General features: G+C 39.1%; 2 protein-coding genes across 5 annotated transcripts in view; one reads left to right on the top strand and one right to left on the bottom strand.

The window, feature by feature from the left end:
- Window positions 1-1,415, bottom strand: part of INVS (inversin) — a 162,841-nt gene extending 161,426 nt beyond the window's left edge. For all 4 annotated transcript variants that reach the window (XM_028108782.2, XM_028108784.2, XM_028108783.1 and 1 more), the window contains exon 1: window positions 1,265-1,415. The gene's annotated coding sequence lies outside the window, so the exon portion shown is untranslated. The remainder of the gene's footprint in view (window positions 1-1,264) is intronic.
- Window positions 1,416-1,627: 212 nt separating this feature from the next.
- Window positions 1,628-21,605, top strand: part of ERP44 (endoplasmic reticulum protein 44) — a 92,808-nt gene continuing 72,830 nt past the window's right edge. Inside the window, exon 1 of the mRNA XM_028108648.2 lies at window positions 1,628-1,878. Within this exon, the coding sequence (XP_027964449.2) occupies window positions 1,822-1,878 (57 nt within the window). The 5' untranslated portion in view covers window positions 1,628-1,821. The remainder of the gene's footprint in view (window positions 1,879-21,605) is intronic.

Here is a 21,605-nt window from a genome sequence, read left to right as displayed (position 1 = left end):
ATATCAGAATCACACACACACACACACCTCTTCATAACCTTTGAAAAATGCACTAAAGTTTTATCTCAGTTATATACATTTCACCTCATAATTGTTAGCACAGTAACAGGTACATAGCTGCTATCAGTAAATATTTGTCCAGTGAAAAGTCACAGGCTGAGTGCTAAGTCCAGATGGCGAGCAGGATCAAAGTTTAATTTCTTGGACTAAAGAGGTCATACTCATGAGCATCTGCTCTTTTTTAATTCCCCATTTCTGGTCTCTTCTATTGAAGAGGTAGTGAGCAGTCTAGAGATAAGAACAGATAAGACTAGAAGAGAGAGACCTAACCAAAATCTTGGCTCTACCACTATCTAATTTTGCCAGCCTGGGAAAAGTGTTCTTTAGGGTCCTTTTCTAGCTCAAAAAAACATATATATGTATACACACACACACACACACACACACACACACGGTGATTTTTTTTTTGTAAATAATTTTTATAGATGAACAACAAAACCACGTTGTTAATTATAAAGTACTATAAAATGTACAGATATCATTAACTAATTATAAAACCAGCCAGTGTAATAAATGCTCTAATAATTATAACTAGTACAAAACTAGTGGTGCGGCAGTCACAAGCGAAGGAAGAGTCATTCTGATCCGGACTAACGGGTTGGTTTTTTGGAAAGTCCTCAGAGATGGTGACATTTGAGATGGCATTCCAGATAGAGAAGGGGCTAAGGCCATTCCATGGCAGCAGGAAAGCTAGAGTACAGGCAAGGAGTAGGGAGAACCTCAAAAAGAATGCCTCTCAAGTAGTTAGCACTGATTGTGTGGCGAATATCTGGGACAGGTGGACCTCGCTCGGTGCTTCCAGATGAGGCTGGGGAGCTAACTAGGGCCAGATTAAGATCCTCAATTGCTTGGCTAATGAATTTCGTAATTACCCTGTAGCAGTGATCCATGCATTAGTAGCAATCACAGTCGCACTGAGCTTTTCAGTTTACAACGTGCTTTCCCATTTTATCCCATATCTACTCCCTACACGAGCCCACAGAGACAATTAGGGATAAGTCATCGACTCATTCTACTGAGGCCCTGAGAGGTGGCTCTGACTTTATAATGCAGTAATTAGTGCAGAAAGAAGAGGCAGCAAGTGAGGAGGCTAGTGATGAAGGATCAGGCCACAGCCCAGGCCAGGAGGGCCTGGAGTTTGAGGCAGGGGCCAAGGCAATGCAGATCGATCGGAGCTTCCCCAGCCAAGCCCCCTCCTACTCACCCTCGCCTCCTCCAGGACTCACGTCCCGGGGACGGCTCCAGGAGGCACGACCCCCAGTGGGCCACCCCTCCCGCCAGGACAGTACACTACATCCGGCTGGGAGAGCCCCCCGCACGCTGAAACTAGAAGAACCCCTTCGAAGGCCGCCCGAGACGCTCGATCGCACTGCCCTCTGGGAATTGTAGTTCCCATCCTCTAAAAACAGAGGTTCACCGCCCCCCGCCTTTTCTATCCCACAGGACCCCGCGCGCGGAGGACTCGGTGGACCTGGGCCGAGAGCCTGATGGGAAAGAAGTTCTGGATGCCCGATGACGTACTCAGTGAAAGTGGTGCAGGACCACATTTCCCAATATGCTCCGAGGTGGGCAGGACCCGGAAGTGAGGGTGTGCGAGGCCTCTCTGGAAGTTGTCCCGGGTGTTCGCCGCTGGAGCTCCGGGTCCAGAGGACGAGGTGCCGCTGCCGGGAGGACCGTCCGCTGCCGCCGGCTCCCGGAGCCCAGCCCTTTCCTAACCCAACCCAACCCTGCCCAGTCCCAGCCGCGAACCCCGGCGTTACCATGAATCCTGTCGTCTTCCTATCCTTCCCCGACCTCAGATGCTCCCTGCTGCTCCTGGTGAGTGAGTGAAGGAATGACAGACCCTTCGACAGACTCTCGGACGGCCTCACGCCCTCGCTAAGGGAGAACACAGCTGCTCCCACCCTTGCCTTCCTATCTTTTCCTCCGGTAGCGAGAAGTGCACCCTCCCCCGCTGCCTTCACTCCCCGCATCCGTCTGTACGCTTCCCAGGCCTGGGGTACCCGAGGCCTGAGAAACCACGGTCGGAGATTGGGACCTGTAAACTGGAGAATTAGCCGTGGGGGAAGGATCCGTGGGAGGGTCACGGGCGAGGAGCTTTCCCTTCCCCCAGACTAACAGAGGTTGTTTCAGGCTCGAGGGCTCATGGACCTGGTGGTAGCTTGAATCGAAAAAGACGGGAGAGAGACCTACTGTTCTCTCCCACCCCCTCCTTTTGGGAAGGCCGACAGGTGCTGGGGTCCTGTGAATCTCACACTAGAGCTCTGAAACGGTGCCCGGTTTGGCAGAGCCCTCTGTTGTGGCTTGATGCGATTGGTTGGGAACCCGGAACTGGAGGCAGATTTGGAGTCCACCCGGGGAATAAAGAATTGAAGGGTGGAGACAGTGATTATCTGAAAACCTCTGCTCAAGGTCTCCCTTAGATTTTGTCACACATCCCCCTTCCCGAAATTTAAGCAGAATTTTCAGTGCTCCTGATTTGAGAATGACCAGGTCTTCTGCATACATTCGCTCTCATTTCTAAAGTCCCTCACCTGCTGGGCTCCATCCCATTGTATAAAGGAATCTTTCCCCAGTCCCTTTTCCTCCAAAGTACCTCTCAGAATGTACAACCTGACTAATTCAGGCTGCAGGTCAAATTGAGACAAAAGTGAAGGACGGACTCCATATGGCAATGACGTACCTTTAATTGAGCCGTTATCATACAATATTTGAAAATACTTTAATTGTAGTAGATTTTGAAAATCGAATTTAAGATGAACGTTAAGTCAGAATCACTTTTTTTTTTTTACAATTTAAAAAGCATAATTAAGTGACTCACAGAAAGTTGTATAGCTAGCTGGTTACCGGCAGAACTGGAACTTGAAGCCTGTCTCTTGACTTGCATTGCTTATTCCACCATAGCATGTTAAATTTTTAATATTTGTATTTGAAATTTTTAGTTTCTCTCTCCCCCTCCTCCCCCTCCTTTTTCTTCTCTCCCTGTTTTTTCTTTCTGATTTGCAAGTCCTATTAAAAAGCCATATACAGTATTCGGATCTTTTTAGAGAAAAAGCACTATGAAAAACTAAAGGGGATGTCAAAGTACTTTTGAGAACCAAGAGTTGAATATAAACATGTAATATTAAATGATGATGTGTCTTATTGACATTTCTTATACAGCAGTGAATGACTTCTGCATAGAGGGAAATATTCTGTAGAGAGCTCTTTTTGGTAATTTCATTAATACACTGTGCTTCTCTTTTCCTTCTAGAAGTACTGGGATAAGGGTCATTGTTATTAGAGACTACTCTCACTTTAAAGATAATAGATATTAATCATTTTCCTATCCATAAAATGATAAAATGGTCTGAATTGTGAGTTGTCTGCTAGAAATTACTTTTAGGTAACAAAAAACAAAAACAAAAAATCAAAAAGACAGAGGACAAAAATTTTAAGACATTAGAAAAGTTGAAATACTGAATAGGGAAACTACATCAGATGCACTTCCCTGGAATGGTATGTTTGGTTGTAGAACTTAGTTTAAGAAGGAGAAAGTATTTATTTTGAAATAACTCATACTTTTTATAGAAAACCTACAAATCCATTAAGTATAAAAAGATTTCTTTCCCTAATGATTCTAAAGTCTAGTTAACAATTTGTATATTTAAGTAAATGTAGAGGAATAGAAACTTAGAAGACATTTTTAGAGAATACTTATAAAGTTAATGGGCTGGAAAATAAAACCCAAGAAAAGGTTTAATAAACCAGAATTACAAGTCAAGCTAGATTCAGTTTGAACACAGTGTTTACCAAAGCAGTTTTAATTATAGATTAGTAACAAATATTTATAAAACATCTGTGTAATCACTACTTGAGTTATCTGTCTAACTGGTCATTCTGTCCTAGTGATGGAACCTGCTTCGTCAGCATCCCACCTGTCTAAAAATATATGCTTTATCTTCTCCAATGTACTTTCTTCCTCCTCCCTCCAACTTCCCCTCTCAGACTTCAGGTTACTCCCTCCCACATACAGTCATCGAATATCCAAGTTCCCACCTAGCTGAGGTCATCATTTTTCCCTCAAATGGCCTGCCCTAAAAAGCCATATGTTCTCTTACTACAGTATTTTTTTTCAGGCAAACTGTACCTCAGCCCTAAAGAACTAAATCTGTTCAGAGTTAATGGTGTTCATAAGATAATCGCTGAAACATAAAATCCTTAAACGTTGTAGAAAAATATTTTTCTTTTCCCTGATGTCAAAAACATTTTGGAACATAGCACTGTATGCCTGAAAAGCCTTTCTGGGATGAATAACTAAACACACTTTTTTCCTGGGCTTTCATATATATTTCATATATATATTGAAATGTGTATGTCTGTATTTAAAATCAAGGTCTTAGAGAATGATATCTTTTATTTCAGGGTTGTTTTAGAAAACACCCCCGTTGCCTTTAAATTATTTTAAAACTCCACTGAATTTGCAATATGCCTTAGACAAAATGAGGTAGTCTAGATGCACTGATTTAGGATAAATCAGAAGAGAAATTTGAGTCACCTGGCAAATGCAGTGAGGCTTTACTGCTCCTCATACCTTTTCTGTACTTCACTATGTATTTTGTGTCTGCTATGGTTTGGGTTGATTCATTGAATGTGTGTTTACAACTTTAGTTCTGAACTTTATATAATCTGTGCCCCCCTCTAACTGTTCATCATATTTTGTGGATGATTTGAATGCTGGAGATAGCAATGATTCTCTGCTGCAGCTGTGTATATAATACCTGGATTGGGAAATTGCTTGCAGTTGTGTGTGCTTTTTTTTTTTTTTTGGAAGAAGGCTGTGGTGGGTGGGGGCAGAAGAGAGGGCAGAGCTAGAGAGAGAGAATCTTAAGTAGGCTGCACACCCAGCATGGAGCCAGATGCTGGGCCCGATCTCACGACCCTGAGTCGTGAGATCATGACGTGAGCTGAAATCAAGAGTGGGATGCTTAACCGACTGAGCCACCCAGGCCCCCCTCATTTTCTTTTCTGGTTATTTATTGTTGAGGAAACTGGATCCTCTGTCATTCAGAATTTCCCATATTCGGATATTGCTGATGGTATCCTTGTGTATGGTTTTATGTTTCTCTCTTCCTTGTGTTTCCTATAAATTTGTAACTAAATTTATGTGGTCTCAACCACCAACTCAGTGTATAGTTCATTTAGCTTTCATTTTGTAGTTTTCAAAAACTGACCTTCTAGTGTATAATTATGTAAAATTTACTGCTTCCAAAACCAAATCTATAAAGCAAACTGTTTGGACGAATCTAGCTTCTATTCCTGTCTGTATGTTTTTATCCCTCCTAATATAAGAAACTTTAAAATTTTTTTTAAAAGAGTAGGCAATCTGCTTGTATGTATGTGTATATGTTTCTCCCTTTCTTCCCGTAAACCATAGCATATTATTATGCTTTACTTTTTTTTCTTTTTCAACTTAAAAGTGTATGTAAGTGTTAAATCACTAAGTTGTACACCTGAAAGTATTACTCTGTATGTTAACTAACTGGAATTTAAATAAAAACTTTAAAAGTGTACCTTAGAGATCAGGATAGAAATATTCCTTATTTCTTCTTTAACTGCTTATTGCTTCACTTGGTAGATGTACCAAGTCCACTCTTATTTCCGTTCTTCTGCTATAACAAATAGTTCTGCAAAGATTATCTGGTGCATGCATGTTTTTGCTAGTGTATCTTTGAGATAGACTCCTGTAATTGAAGTTGCTAAGGCAAAGGGTAAATGCATATGTAACTTTGTAGCTGTTGCTAGAGTCTGCAAAATTTCTCTCCACAGAAGTTTTGCCAATTTGTGATCTTACCAACAGTGTAACAAGATTTCTTTATATCCTTGTTAACAAGATATGATGTGGACAGATAGGGTGTTTGTCAATCTGATAGGTGAGAAATAGTATCTCATTGCATTTTGATTTGATTGTCTTTTAATATGAGTGTGATTGAGCTTTTTTATGGGTAAAGGCCATTTGCATTCGAGTTCTTAACTCATTATTTCTTTAGTTGATTCTATGATGCCGCTAGATTGAGAGGCATGGGAATATATGACCCTTTCAGAATTCAGTAATATTTCTGGTAGTTTAAAACTTGTAAAAACCTTGAAGATGTCTGATTGCTGCAGTTACTGAAAACTTTTTTCTAGGGGTGCCTGAGTGGCTCAGTTGGTTAAGCAGCCAACTCTTGATTTTGGCTCAGGTCATGATCTCAGGGTGGTGGGATTGATCCCCGCTCCCCCCCTCCCCTCCCCCTGCAGTCTGATTTCACTCTCATTGGGGAGTCTGCTCAGATTCTCTTTCTCCTGCCCCTCCCCCCTGCTCCCTAGTTCACGGTCTGTCTCTAAAATAAATCTTAAAAAAAAACACTTTTTCTATACTGACCATGATTTTTAATAGCTTTATGATAACTCAGCCTTTAGATGCACTTTAATTTACATCATCTTTTGTTAAGACATTTAGATTATTGGTTATTTCCAGTTTTTCACAGAAAAAATGTGTGAAAGATACATATATGATGTTTACCGCAAATCTCCAAATACATCCTCAGGATACTTTTCTAAAATTATATTTCTTGGTTTCATATGATCTGTCTAGTCTTTGGGATTTCTGATACATTGTCCCAAAAGTTTTATCAATGTGTATATCTACCAACGATGTACGAGTGTGCCCGAGTCCTCACACTGTAATCAACAGTACTGTTTTTGTAATCTATACCAATTTAGTAGACCAAAATTGGCACCTGATTTATATTTCTTTGATTACAACCAGAGCTGAATATGGTTTTATATTTATTGACCATTTATTATTCTCTTTGTATGTGTTCGTGTTATTTGTCCCATTTTCAAGAAGTTGTTTACTCTTATTTCCTCTAGTAATTCAGAATAGATATATTCACAAGATACAGTTTAGGAACAATGAAGAGTGTCATTCCTTTGTTGATTCTTTTCAAGAGGTAATAGAGTGCAAAGAATTCTGGACTTAAATGTCCGGGCATCTATGTAAAAGTTCCGTCTCTTCCATGTACTTAACAAGGTAACCGTGAACAAATCACCAAACTAAATTTTTTGGTGTATAAGGTAAGCACATTGGATTCAATGATTCAGGGATTCTTTGTGTAGTCTATTTTGTTTTTCAGAAAGGATATTTCTGTATCTCCCCTAATTAATATATTTAATATGTAATTGGGTATCATCTTAAAAAAAAAAAATCTGACTTTTTAACAGGTTGCAGGTCTGTATCTCCTCACTCTGATCCAGTGCAAGGAATAGCATGCTTTGGTCACAGCTTTTCTGATATTGACCATTGCTGTACTCCATTTTATCTAACCAAGGAAGTGATTAAAAAGTTTGACTTTTCATAGCATTTATTGATCTTTAGCCTACCCTTGATTCCATATAGAGGCTGCAGGAACTTTATATCATTGGTATTCTTTCTTCCTGTCGTTTGAATGCCTGTTTGCTATCTGCTGTGGAAGAGAAAAATGTAATTGAGATGCATATCATACTTCCAAGAAATTTATAATTCATTTGAGGAGAGAAGATGTGTATGTAAATAATTAGAATTCCAAAAGGAAAGTGATAGGTGCCCTTAAGGTATTTGTAGAAGTGGTTCATAGATCTTGCCACCCAGAAGTGTGGTTGTAAGTCTGGGCATCTGCATCAACTGGCGAGTTTCTTCCAATGTCCTCACCCCTGGCTGAATCAGTGTGCATTTTAGCAGTGTACCCAGCTGCTTCGTATATGACCATTAAAGTATGAGAAGTACAGCTGTAGATGTTTGAAAAAGATTACTTCTCTGGGAGAATCAGAGAAGTCTTCTTGAAGAAAGCTGAGTAGGGCCTTGAAGGGTTAAATTGATGGGTTGATTTTCATTCCTGAATGGAATGAATAAAAAGGGTTGTGCCTTTCAATAACTTAATAGATCTCTTACTTGAATTGAATACCTGTGGTGTTTTTGTTTTAAAGAAGTTTGTCTGTCTTGCTGACATGGCCAGATGTCAGAATTGGCCCTAAAGAAGTTGGCAAACGCTCAGCAGTTTCCTTTAAAATGGTTCATTATTACCTCAGCTGAAATAAAAATCATGGTCATTAGTGGATTCTAACCTGTGTTCCAGTTACTCCATTCAAGAGGGAGGGAAAATGCTACTTTTCCAAAGGCTCTTCTGTAATGTGGATCTCAGGTCTTGGTTATGTAATTGTAAAGATTGAAGTCAAATCCAAACGTTTTGATTCCCTTGAATCAAATACTGTGGTCAAGATCTCTATGATTCCTCCAGATCTGTGATTTTCTCATGTAGAATCTTGAACGTTACATTTAACTCTGGTTTAAATCATCTGAGTTTGTAGACATGAACATTACTAATAGAGAAAAGCAATGAAAGAGAAGGAAATCATCTCAAACATTCTAGTGGTGTTTGCTAAAGAAAACTGTTGCGTGAATAGTAGAATGCCAGTGCCTTTTCCATTTCTTCCTTAAGGTTACCACATCTAGTAGTGGGAAGTTTGGGAATTGGTTTAAGAGATTTTAGAAACTTTCTTTAGGAATCAGAAGAGTTTTTGACCCTCGAAGAAATGAATTGGAGCTCTCTTTATTTCTGTGGTGCTCGACCATTAGTGTCTTGCCTGGTTTAGTAGGCGGGAAAGGATGTAAGAGCCATGAGTGAATCACATGCAGTAATAATGACTGAAGGTATAGTTGTCTAGAGTTGTGCTGTAAGTTTAAATTTAAGTTAAAATTAAAGGGGCACCTGGGTGGCTCAGTCAGTTAAGCATCTGCCTTCGGCTCAGGTCATGATCCTGGAGTCCTGGGATCAGCCCCACATAGCTTCCTGCTCAGCGGGGAGCCTGCTTCTCCCTCTCCCTTTACCCTCCTCCCCACCCCCACTCGTGCTCTCTCTCTCTCTTTTTTTCAAATAAATAAGGTCTTTAAAAAAATTCATTAAAATTTTTTAAAAAATTTATTTATTTGACAGAGACAGCAAGAGAGGGAATATAAGCAGGGAGAGTGGGAGAGGGAGAAGCAGGCTTCCCGCTGAGCAGGGAACCCGATGCGGGGCTCTATCCCAGGACTCCGGGATCATGACCTGAGCCGAAGGCAGATGCTTAATGACTGAGCCACCCAGGAGCCCTAAAAATTCATTAAAATTAAATAAAAAATATAAATTCCACTCCTTGGCCACAGTAGTCACATTTGAAGTGCGCAAAAGTCACAAGTGCCTAGTGGCTACTACATTGAACAATGCAGATTATAGAATATTTCCATTGTTGCAGAAGGGGCCATTGGATAGTGCTGGTCAGACCTTGCTCTTGCTGTCCGTCTCAGAAACCAAGACAAACTGAAATAAAGAATGAGGAAAATGCCTCAAATACTGTTTCAAAGCTTATGAGGAACATATGTCTTTTCCTCTCCGAGGGACAACAGTAACCTGGAAAATGTCAGTAATCTTACCAGTGAGCACAGATTTGGCTTTTGGTTGCTTGTTAGATTTAAGGAGGCACCAGAGAATACTAGTTAAAACTAGGAAGTAAGAGTTTATGTGTTAGTATTGATTCTTTCACTAGTTTACAAGGTCACTTAGGGCAAGTCACTTTCTTTATTGAGGCCTTAGTTTTTCAATTGAAAATTGAGTAGGATTGACTAGACTGTTTCGGGAATATAATGGGCATTCTGATGGAATGTGACCCTGACCTTGAAATTTGAGGGCTGCAGTTTTTCTCTGTGGTAAAATCCCTTTTGAGGGCTACATCTTTAGAAATGATGCTGTAGAGGCATTTTATTGAGTAAGAACATCCATACATTTTAGTTACTACAATTACCTGTAAAAATGGCCTGTTGATATCTGTTGTTTGTTTCAAGTATCAGAAGGAGCTTCATGAAGCAGCTTAATCTTCTAATTTGGTAAATCCACAAATTGATGTGAATCTCTCTGCCTGCTTCAAAATGGCTAGAAATTATGAGTTCATGAAGACGGACTAATATTTAGCACTTACATTAAACAGTTAAAATTTGTCAGTCCTTTGGACAAAGTACTCTCATATTTACATGCCTACCATTCAGCTGTTTTGTTGTATTTGAAGTTTTGGAAAATGTAGAGGGGAAATGCCAACATCACACTGAAGTCTATCTCTTTGCTTAAAAGAACAGTTTCAAGTGTCGGATAACTGTAGTGATTTGGAGTTATTCTGAGAAAAGAAATTTGGACATTCTCAGTTCCTTTGACTTTCATTACTATGGTTCTGGCCCAAGTGCAGTAAAATCTCAGTTGGCTGATGACAAGCACCCACTTTGTAATGACCTCACATTCTGAAAGAGCTAAGAATAAAAAAGAGCTTTTTTTTTGTAGTAAAAATAATTTTTTAGAAAATTGGCTCATTCCTCAAGCTTTCTAGATAGCACCAGTTTTTACTGTAAAATGGGTACTGATTCTCATAGGAAGTCTTGTGATCTGCTCACAGTTAACAAAAGTACTGCAGTGTCACAAAATACTTGGTTCTTTGTTAGTTTAATCTTTGAACGGTTTTAGAGAGCCTCATTTTGTTTTAGAATTGTAAAAACCATGTTACATTTTAAAAGCATGTTTTACTTATTTGTTTCAGAAATCATTCAGCTTTTTATTTAATTGTGCCTCTGCTCTAGTCTTAGGATATCTTCCAGAAGATTTGAATAACTTTTCCCCTAATGATAAGTTGAAAGTATATTGGCTAAAGAGACAGCTTTTAATAGAAAGGTGTTCAGTTTAAGAGTCAGAGACTGGGGCTCAAGTCTTGGATCTGCTATTTTATCTTGCCTGTTAACTTCTGAGGAATAATACAGGTATTATGTCTGACTCCTAGGAGGTGTTATTTGCACACTTCTGTGATTTTGTAGAACAAAAAGTATCAACTTTTCTTATTCTTAAGATCTTAGTTTCTAGTACAATACCTTATGTAGGTTAAGTGCTAAATAATAATTTTGTTAAGTGTATGGAAAAAAGAAAAGGTAGAGCTAGAGTAAGAATGATCGGGAATGCTTAGGGGAGTTATAGTTGGTAAGCATCACAAAGATGAGCCTTAAATAAGTGAGGGAATCAGTCATTTGGATTTCTTGAGAAAGGAGGCTTCCAGGCAGGGGCCGAGTCCCAAATGTGGGAGTGTCCCAAACATATTCAAGGACCAGCCAGGAGGACAGCATGGTTGTCATACCGTGAATAAGGCATAGTGTGTTAGAAGATCGAGTCATGTAGTGAAACCACGTTTTGTAAAGTTGTGCTTATTCTTACTGTGTATGCTGTTTGCTGGTCCTCCCCTCCCCTCCCTTCCCTTCCCTTCCCCTCCCTTCCCCTCCTTCCTTCCTTCCTTTCTTTCTTTCTTTCTCTTTCTTTTTCTTTCTTTCTTTCTTTCTTTCTTTCTTTCTTTCTTTCTTTCTTTCTTTCTTTCTTTCTTTCTTTTTCTTTCTTCTTTTTCTTTTCTTTTCTTTTCTTTCCTTTCCTTTCTTTCCTTTCTTTCCTTTCTTTCCTTTCTTTCCTTTCTTTCCTTTCTTTCTTTCTTTCTTTCTTTCTTTCTTTCTTTTTTATTTTATTTTATTTTATTTTATTTTATTTTATTTTATTTTGTTTTATTTTTAAAAAATTGCTGACCTGACCCAATAAGGTAGAACTTCCTAATAGTGTTGCTGGAAATAGTGATCTCCTCAGCCCTGGCCCAGTTGCTCCTGCTGGGAGTAGCATAGTGTGCCAGTATTTAATTTACCCCAGTGGGCCCCCAGTATGCTAAATTAAAAATATTCTCTATGTGTGACAGGGTGGGTCACAACCTACAGTTGTAGTAACTTCAAATGTTAAAACAAAAGTTTTCCTAACAAATTTTTTGATTCCTGAAAGCAGTACACTTTCATGGTACAGAAAAGCATAATGAAAATAAAAAAGTTCATATCCCAACTACTGATAACATTTTAATATATGTTCTTCCAGTTTTTTCCTGTGCATATTTGAAAGGACTTTTAATAGTAACATGTATGTTTTGAACAAGGTAGGTTTGTGTTTTTTGCTCTTGTTCGATCCTTGTGGGAATATAGAAGATACCCCTATGTGTATATGTACCTTGTATTCATGTAACTTGGAAATGACTCCTAGTTTGACCACTTCACTTTACAAAGTTATTTAACCTTTCTGAGTTTCCATTTTCTCACACATCAAATGGGGATAAAGACCTCTTCTGCAGAGTTCTGGGAAGACAATGAGACTATTTGGAATGTGTCCATGGTATTAATAGACACTTCCCAACAAATGTTCGGATGAGAGATTCAGTGAGGGATGAATGGTTGAATACATTTGGTGGTAACTTGCAGATTGTCCATCCAGTGGTATTAAAATTGTGTGTACTTACGTAATGAGCAGGCACCACTAGCTTCCAGTTCTTGTGGTCTTCTGATGCTGTTAATTGCACTGTTATTATCATACTAACAAAAGCAGCTTAAAAGTGTGACTATTAAGTGAGCAAGTTATCTACCTACCTCTTTTTTTTATAACCGTACTTTGTTTTGCATGTAGATTTGGTATGTAATGATGACAACAGTTTATGGAGACAGTTGCATTTTGTTGTACAGGACATGGGTTTTATAATTGAGAGTCCTGCATTTGAACCCTGTTCTGCGACTAGTTTGGAGAGGTCACTTAGCCTATTTGAGTCTTAATCATTTAACAAATATTTGCATTTACTGTATACCAGGTACTCTAAAGTTTCAGTTTCCTCATTTATAAAACAGGAATAATATAATTCCTACTTCAGCTGCAGAGTTGTTAAATGATGTAAAAGATAATATGTGGGTTTGTAAATAAAAGTTGTTAGACTGAAATATTTTTGCATGCTTCAAATGTGTGTTTGCTACTTGGTTTCTCTACCTAGAAGCCTAGGTATGTGATGTATATCCTTTTCAGGAAAAATTGATGCATTATGGAAATAGTTGTAGGGTTGGGACTGCCAGGATAATGACAATACCAGAAGGCAGAGTGACTTTGATGTTGGAAAGACCTAGCTCATTCCCAGCTCTACCTCTTTGTAGCTGTGTGGTTGATATTAAGCAAATTTCCTTATCTTTCTGACCCTCAAATTTTCCATTTTAAAAGTAGGGATGATTATTTTGCAAGACCATATATTTTGAGATATATGGTCTATAGAATACTTTGCATCATGTCTGGCATATAGGAGACATTTTTGTTTTGTAAGGTAATGAATAGAGAAGGAAAGCTTGTCATATGGGTGGAGTCATCATTATGAGATGGAGAAAGTCCCTTGGAGGAGGACAGCAGTTGTGCTGACCATCTTTCCGTGTTGGCACTACTTTTTCTTGACTCTCAGAAATGAGTAAGTGGATGAGGCTTTTTATTCTAAAAGTCTAATTCTAAATATTAGTGGTTTCTTAAAGTACTTATCAACTTGTCTCTTTCCCTGGCGAGTTATGACGTAGTCTTATCAAAATAGTGGCAAATGTAACTATGATTGATAGAAATAAAAATCTAACTTGATATGTATTTCTGCTTTTAATACAAAAGCAAATAAATTCTTGTAAGTGGTAGAGATGAAAGTGGAGAAACATGCTTTATGCTTTGCTGTTTGAAAGGTATCATTTGCTCCACAAAGGCATCATTTCTATTACTTTATACACTCAAAATCATTAAAAAAATATATCCTTCACTCCTGTAATTGACTAGAGATTTGAAAAATGATGATTCTTTGGAAATACATAATCTTTCTCTTGTTGAATTTAGTGAGGGAAGAGAAGATTATTACAGTATATTTTTGGTCACTGAAAAGATGCAAAAATAAAAATCCTATTCATATAGGTATGGAAGATTTCAAATTGCTGGTTATACAGTTTCATTTGTTCCTGTAAGCCTAACTTACATATATGATAGTTATCTTTAAAATATTGCTTCCACTGGAGAGTAAAGTTATTTACACATAAACATGTATAATATTTAATACTTTCAGTGAGTTTTGGCCTCACACTTTTAGTAAGTTATAGATTTGATGAAAACTGAGGCTATAGTAAATCTTTTTGAATTTGGGTACTCCTGAAGGTATCTGCTGAGAACCTATTGACAAATAAGATAGTTTATGATGGGTATTTCAACTTGGATCAAGAAAAGCTTATCATATAGGCTTGCTTTTCTAATCTCATTAATATATCCACAAATCCCTCCAATTGGGAAGAGGAGGAGAAGGGGCACCTGGGTGGCTCAATTGGTTAAGCTTCTTGCCTTTGGCTCAGGTCATAATCCCGGGATCCTGGGATCGATCCCTGTATTGGACTCCCTGCTCAGCAGGGAGTCTGCTTCTCCCTCTCCCTCTGTCCCTTCCCACTATTCATGCTCTCTCTTGCTCTCTTTCAAATAAATAAATAAAATCTTAAAGAAAAAAAGGAGGGTAAATTGTGTTTTCCAGTTCTACAATGCTTATATATACCTCCTTGATATATACCAGTTATTATCTCGAACAGAAGAGTGACTTAAGGTATATAATAAATGAGCCCTCAAGAAATAGCTTTTAGTTCTGAGAAGTATCCAATATTCTGTAGGAAAATAATCAGAGTTTCACTCTTTCTCATTTGACCCATGAGGCAAGAGAAACCACCTGGCTAGATATGACTGAAGTAGTTAATTATATCTATACCTATTATGTTTGATGCCTTAGTCAGAGTCTTTCTTGCCTACTTTTTTTTATGATCTTTTATTTATTTGAGAGAGAGCACTAAAGAGTGAGAGCGAGCAGGAGTGGGGGGCAGAGGGAGAAGGGAGATGCGGGACTTGATCCCAGGACCCCGGGATCACAACCCGAGCCGAAGGCAGACGCTTAACGGACTGAGCCACCCAGGCGCCCTTTCTTGCCTACTTTACTTGGGGGAATACTGATTTGTACAGTAGTACTAAATTCCCTGGACCAACTTTAGCTGTTCTAACACAAAATGGGTTTGATATTTGAGGAAATTAGCAGAGAGCTTGTCTGTATTCCTACATGAAATGATTTTCCAAGTCTGTCACCTATTCTGGAATATTACTTTGAAGTGCTAAGTTAATAAATACCCCTATTGTTAAGACAGGATAGAAAATATTTTCTTAATGGCTTAAAAGGTACTTTTATTCAGGTTGTTGAAATGATTTTTATTTTTTTTAAAGGTTTTATTTATTTATTTGGCAGAGAGATAGAACAAGTAGGCAGAGAGGCAGGCAGAGGGAGAGGGAGAAGCAGGCTCCCTGCCGAGCAGGGAGCCCGATGTGGGGCTCGATCCCAGGACCCTGGGATTATGACCTGAGCCGAAGGCAGCCGCTTAACCGACTGAGCCACCCAGGTGCCCCGAAATGATTTTTAGTTTAAGGAAGGAAGGAGGGTGTCTTCAGGTCACATTTTCTTCTTTTTTTTTTAAGATTTATTTATTTTAGAGAGAGAGAGTGCGGCGGGGTGGGGGGCAGAGGTAGAGGGAGAGAATCTCAGGCAGACTCCCTGCTGGGCAGGGAGCCTGGAGGGATGTGAGTGAGGCTCTGTCTCACAACCCTGAGATCATGACCTGAGCCAAGAACAAGAGTCTAGCGCTTAATTGACTGAGCCACCCAGCTGCCCCAGGGCGCATTTTCTTTTAAGAGAAATAAAGGACAGGGGCACCTGGGTGGCTCAGTTAGTTAAATGTCTGCCTTCGGCTCAGGTAATAGTCCCAGGGTCCTGGGATTGAGCCCCAAATTGGGCTCCCTGCTCAGTGGGGAGTCTGATTCTCCCTCTCTCTTTGCCCCCTTCCCCCCACTTGTGTACTCTCTCTCTCTCTCAAATTAATAAAATCTTTAAAAAAGAAATAAAAGACATCTGTATTATTAGTAAAGTTTATCAACCCGCTGTTAGGACTGATGTAATTCATATTTTGTAGTCATTTTGGTAAATAAAGCTAAAACATTGAAACAAACCATTTTTTCACTGGAAACAATTCAAAAATATAAAGAAGTATTTCTCTTTATGATGTGTCTCTCCAGAGTGAAACATTATACAAGGCATGACTTATTTCATCCATTGGTGGCAGGCAGAATCTACTTGGTTTTGTTTGATTTACATCTGTGGAAACTTAGGTTTGTAGATTGAAAGTTTGTAAATAGTGGGAGCCAGTGTCTGCCTTTCTAGAGGCTAATGAATACGATTTAACTTTTTAAAAATGCTGATTGTGATGTATTCTATAGGTCACACTAGCCTCCTAATTGTGAATTACACTACTCTCTGGAAAGTCTTCTGCTCATCACCCTTTGAGCATTTCATACTGGTCACTACCCCATTTCTTCTTGAAATGCTGTCTCCCTGCTGCTTCCGTGCTCTAGTAGTTCCTTCTTTCTCTCTCTGCCCGCCCCCCCCCCCCCCCCCCGCCCCGCCATGGGTTGGGGAAAGGGCCTGCATATGAGTGACAGAAGGCAATAAGGAAGGAAATGTGGATGTTCTTGACTGTACAAGAGCCGCCTTTCTGTCCTCTCCCCCCACCCCAGTCTTGTCATCCAGTCATTTTAAACTCTCAGCTTTAACTATTCCCTTTCTAATGTTTGGAGTAGCTGAGGAGTCTCTTAGTGCTTTGGTCAGTGCCTTGGGCTCAGTTATTTTCTTGGTGCTTTAGTCCTGGTTATGAAGAGTAGTCAAATGCCAGCCTCTCATGCTGGTGGGTAGAAGGTACATGGTCTTCTGTCAGCTGCTTTCTTACTGACTGGGCAAGGCAGAGAACCAGTGACATTGAAGCGGATCGGTGACTGCACAGAAATTCTTTCTCTAAAAGAGTCTTCTCCTTTCAGTTAGGTCAGTCACCTAGGTTTATAGCTTTGGTTCATTAAATTTTTCAACCCTTTAGTTTGTCATCATGACCTGTTCACTTCCTTTTAAAAGTCTCCCAAATTTCCCCCACTCCAATATAAGCCCTTATGTCCCTTCCCTGTATTGTGTTTTACTCTTTTAACTGTGTGGTCTTACCTTATAAAATACGGACCACTAACCTTTCTTAAGGCTTGAAGTCATTGTGCTCCTCACTTATGAGAAGTCTCTCATGCCTTCTCATTTTCTGCTACAGCAGATATCAACCCCTCTGTTTATCTTTCAGGTGTATTATGCTTACTCTCCTTATATATATATACCTTGTTTTTTTTTCTTAACAATCTGGCCCCAACCTAACTTTCCAATGTACCTACCAACACTGCACTATATGAACTTTCATAGCCAGGTTTTGCTCTTCACTTACTTTGTCCATAGAAACTACTCTGCTCATCTGACCCATGGCAGTGCTCTCTGCTATTTTTCTGCTCACTCTACATTTTTCTAGGATACTTTGTGTAAGCCTTGTAGTACTTGCATAATCTATTTTGTGTCCTAACTTTTCACATGTGGTCATGAAGCTCTTGAAGAATGGAATGTGCTTTTGGATTCCCCGCAGGCCATACCTGCTTCAGTGCTTCTGTCCCCATTGGTTCTCATCCAAGGACTGCCATGAGCTTGTGGATATGTTCTTGATGAGCTGTACATGATAGAACTGTGATGAATGTGGAGAAGGGAAAGGTGAGCAGATGCTCATCCCAGTAAGGTAAAACTTTGTAGTGGGGCTGCTTCATCATGGATTGGTTTGCCTTGTACACTCTCTCTCATAGCAGGTGTTCCCTTGGAGACTAAATGGCTCCTCTGCCAGGGATGCTATCAGGGAGAGCCCTGCACAAGGGGAGGGGGTAGGGCACAGTTAGAGAAACTTGGGCCCCTTCAACTTTGTAATTCTAAATAACTACTATTTTGACCTAATAAGATAGGGGTCAGAGAGGCTGATGGACGTTGAAGGGTTGACTAGGGTGATGTGGAGAAGTTAAATAATACTGATAATTTATAGCTGAGTAATTATTATAGTTTATGGTCCTATTTTTCAGTGCTGTCTTTACATTTCATGATGTGGAAAACAAATTTCAAAATTATAAAATATGTTTTTGTGGCCTTCACGTTTATTTGACTACTGAGACAGTTCCATTTAGAAGACTATTTAGCCTACATAGACTCTTTATTTGGAAACTTTTTTGAATTACTGAAAACAAAATGTTCATTGGAACTGTGCAGTTGTTTCACTTACTGGTAAATAGGAGAATTATGCTTACAGTTTTCACAATGATAGAGAATGTGAACTTCAGCTGATTGAAATTTGCTTTTTTCCCCTCCCTTTTTAAATCAAATCCAGTGGTGAACATGGTAGTTTTTGTGTGCACTCTCTTGATTGTGAATTGATTTGTCACTGTTCTACTTGCTAACTTGTCCTAAGGCAGGCCCAGTATTTTTCTCAAGTCTTTTGTGGGGAGGGAGGTCTCTAGAATTCTCGCTGTATGATGAAGTATATGTTTTTTTCTATTTAAAAGTGATCCTTCACTGTCATAATTGAGTTCTAGTCCTCAAGCAAAGATTTCAAAAATGCTTCCCATTCTGACTGCAAAACAGAGGTCATTCATGGCCTCTCTCAGTATTAAGTAGATAGGCTTCTTTTGTGGTCTCAGAATTGTGGAATGTCTAGAAGAACTTTGAAGTTATTTGGTTCAATCTGTTCATTTAGCAAATGTTGTGGAGTCTCTACTATTTGTCAAGCATCATACTAGGTACTAAGGAAGCAAATGAATAAGAGTATAAAACCAGGGTGCCTGGGTGGCACAGTTGGTTAAGTGTCTGACTCTTGATTTCTGCTCAGGTCACGATCTTAGTGTTTTGAGATCCAGCCCTGTGTTGGGCTCTGCGCTCAGGGTGGAGTTGGCTTGAGATTCTTTTTCCTCTCCCTCTGCCCCTCCTGCTCGTGCTCTCTCTCTTTCCAAAAAAATAAAACAAGAAGAGAGACATTTTCACAGTGAAATAACTTTCATTATTTTATAATAGTCTTAGGTTTTTCAGATGCAAGGTCATTATCATATGAAAGGATCATAACGATCAAGCCTTGTTGCCAGTGGCATATTTGCTTTGCCAAATACATATACGAATGGTCATGACTTCTTTGGTACATGTACTTAGTTCTTAAATGTGAACTAATACGATTTTGCCTCTGTATTAGTTTCCTATGGTTCCCACGACAAATTAGCACAAACTCGATGGCATAAAACAAATGTATTCTCTCACCATTCTGGAAACCAAAAATCTGAAATCAAGGTACTAGTATGGCCATGGTCCCTCTGAAGGTTCTAGGGGAGAATCCCTCTTTGCCTCTTGTAGCTTCTAGTGGCTCTGGGCATTCCTTGGCTTATAGATACATCACCAATCTCTACCTTCATCTTTACATCATCTTTTCCTCTCTTTCTCTATATCCTCTCCTCTTCTTTCAAGGACACCAGCCATTGGATGTAAGGCCCACTCTAAATCCAGAATGATTTCATCTCATGATCATTATGTCCACAAGAGCCCTATTTCCAAATAAGGGCACATTCTGAAGTTCTGGGTGACATGATTTTGTGGGCACCCTGTTTACCCACTGCAGCCTCTATGGTCCTTTTTGACCCCAAATCTGTATTAATGGAAATCCATAGGCAGAAAGAAATAAACTATTTGTGTGCATGTGTATGTAACTCAAATGTTATTCCTTAGGCTTGAAAATAAAAGTAGTGAATTAAATATTTTTGTTGTATTAAAGATATTTAGGAAAATAACTATTTGCATTAATAATGAAATAAGGAATAACAAAATAGACTTAAAACAACTTTAGGTTCAGAGCTGTATTAAGCAGAAGATACAGAGATTTCCTGTGTGTTCCCTGCCCTCACATATGCATAGCCTCCCTCATTATCAACATCCCCCACCAGAGGGTTATGTTTACTACAGTTAATGAATCTACATTGACACATCATTATCACCCAGAGTCCTTAGTTTACATTAGACTTTACTCTTGATGTTGTACATTCTGTGGGTTTGGTCAAATGTGTAATGACATGTATCTACCATTACAGTATCATACACAGTAGTTTTACTGCCCTAAAAATCCTCTGTGCTCTACTGATTATCCATCTCTCCCCTCTAAACTCTGGCCACTGATCTTTTTGCTATCTCGATAGCTTTACCATTTCTTGTCTTGTTTCTCATGTGATGTCGTATAGTTGGAAACAAACATAATGTAGCCTTTTTAGATTGGCTTCTTTCACTGAGTAGTATGCATTTAAGTTTCCTATATAACCTGTCATGGCTTAATAGCTTTTTTTTTTTTTTTTAGCACTGAATAATATTCCATTGTCTGGATGTACCACAGTTTATCTGTTCACCCACTGGAGGACATCTTGGTTACTTCCAAGTTTTGGCAATTATGAGTAAAGCTTCTGTAAACATCCATGTGCCAGTTTTAGGTGAACATAAGCTCTCACTTCCTTTGAGTAGATGCCAAGGAGCACGGATTGCTGGATTACATGGTAAGAGGATATTTAGTTTTGCAAGGAACAGCCAAAGTATCTTCCAGAGTGGCTGTACCATTGTGTATTTCCACCAGCAGTGAATGAGAGTTTCTGTTTTCCTCATCCTGGCCAGCATTTGATGTTGTCAGCATTGTGGATTTTGGCCGTTCTAATATGTGTGTAGTGGTATCTCAGTCTTTTAATTTGCATTTTCCTGATGACATATGATACAAAACATGTTTTCATATGCTTATTTGCCAACCGTATGTCTTTGGTGAAGTGTCTGTAGGGTCTTTGGCCCATTTTTTAATCAGGTTGTTCATCTTCTTATTGTTGAATTTTAAGAATACTTTGTATTATTTTAGCTAATAGTCCTTTATCAGATGTCTTTTGTAAATATTTTCTCCCAGTGTATGGCTTGTAATCTTATTCTCTTGACAGTGTCTTTTGCAGAGCAGAAACTTTTAATTTGGATGAAATCCAGCTTATCAATTCATTCTTTCATGAATCATGCTTTTGGTGTTGTGTCTAAAAAGTCATCACCAGGGGCACCTGGGTGGCTCAGTCAGTTGGGCATCTGCCTTCAGCTCAGGTCATGATCCCAGGGTCCTGGGATCGAGCCCACATCAGGCTCCCTGCTCATCAGGGAGCCTGCTTCTCCCTCTCCCTCCCACTCCCCCTGTTGTACTCTCTCTCTGTCAGATAAATAAATAAAATCTTAAAAAAATAAAAAAATAAAAAGTCATCAACAAAAACCCAAGTTTATCTAGAATTTCTCCTTTGTAAACTTCTAGGAGTTGTATAGTTTTCTGTTTTGTGCCTAGTTCTGTGATCCATTTTGAATTAATTTTTGTGAAAGGTTTGTGTTTAGATTCATTTTTTGCACATTGTGTCCAGGTGTTATAGCATCATTGCTGAAAAGGCTATCTTTTATCCATTGTATTGCTTTTGCTTCTCTGTCAGATCAGTTGATTCTGTTTATGTGGGACTATTTATGGGCCTTCTATTCCATTGGTCTATTTGTGTATTCTTTTGCCAATATAACACTTTCTTGATTATTGTAGCTTTATAGTGAGTCTTTAAGTTGGGTGGTGTCAATCCTCTAATTTTGTTCTTGCCCTTCAATATTGTGTTGTCTATTCTGGATCT

The sequence above is a fragment of the Eumetopias jubatus genome, unplaced genomic scaffold, assembly GCF_037043125.1.
Source record: "Eumetopias jubatus isolate StellerSeaLion01/CBP00866 unplaced genomic scaffold, mEumJub1_p1.0 scaffold_15, whole genome shotgun sequence".
Classification (NCBI taxonomy): Eukaryota; Metazoa; Chordata; class Mammalia; order Carnivora; family Otariidae; genus Eumetopias; species Eumetopias jubatus.
Note: the sequence above shows the minus strand (reverse complement) of the source record. Positions and strands in the feature narration are given on the sequence as shown.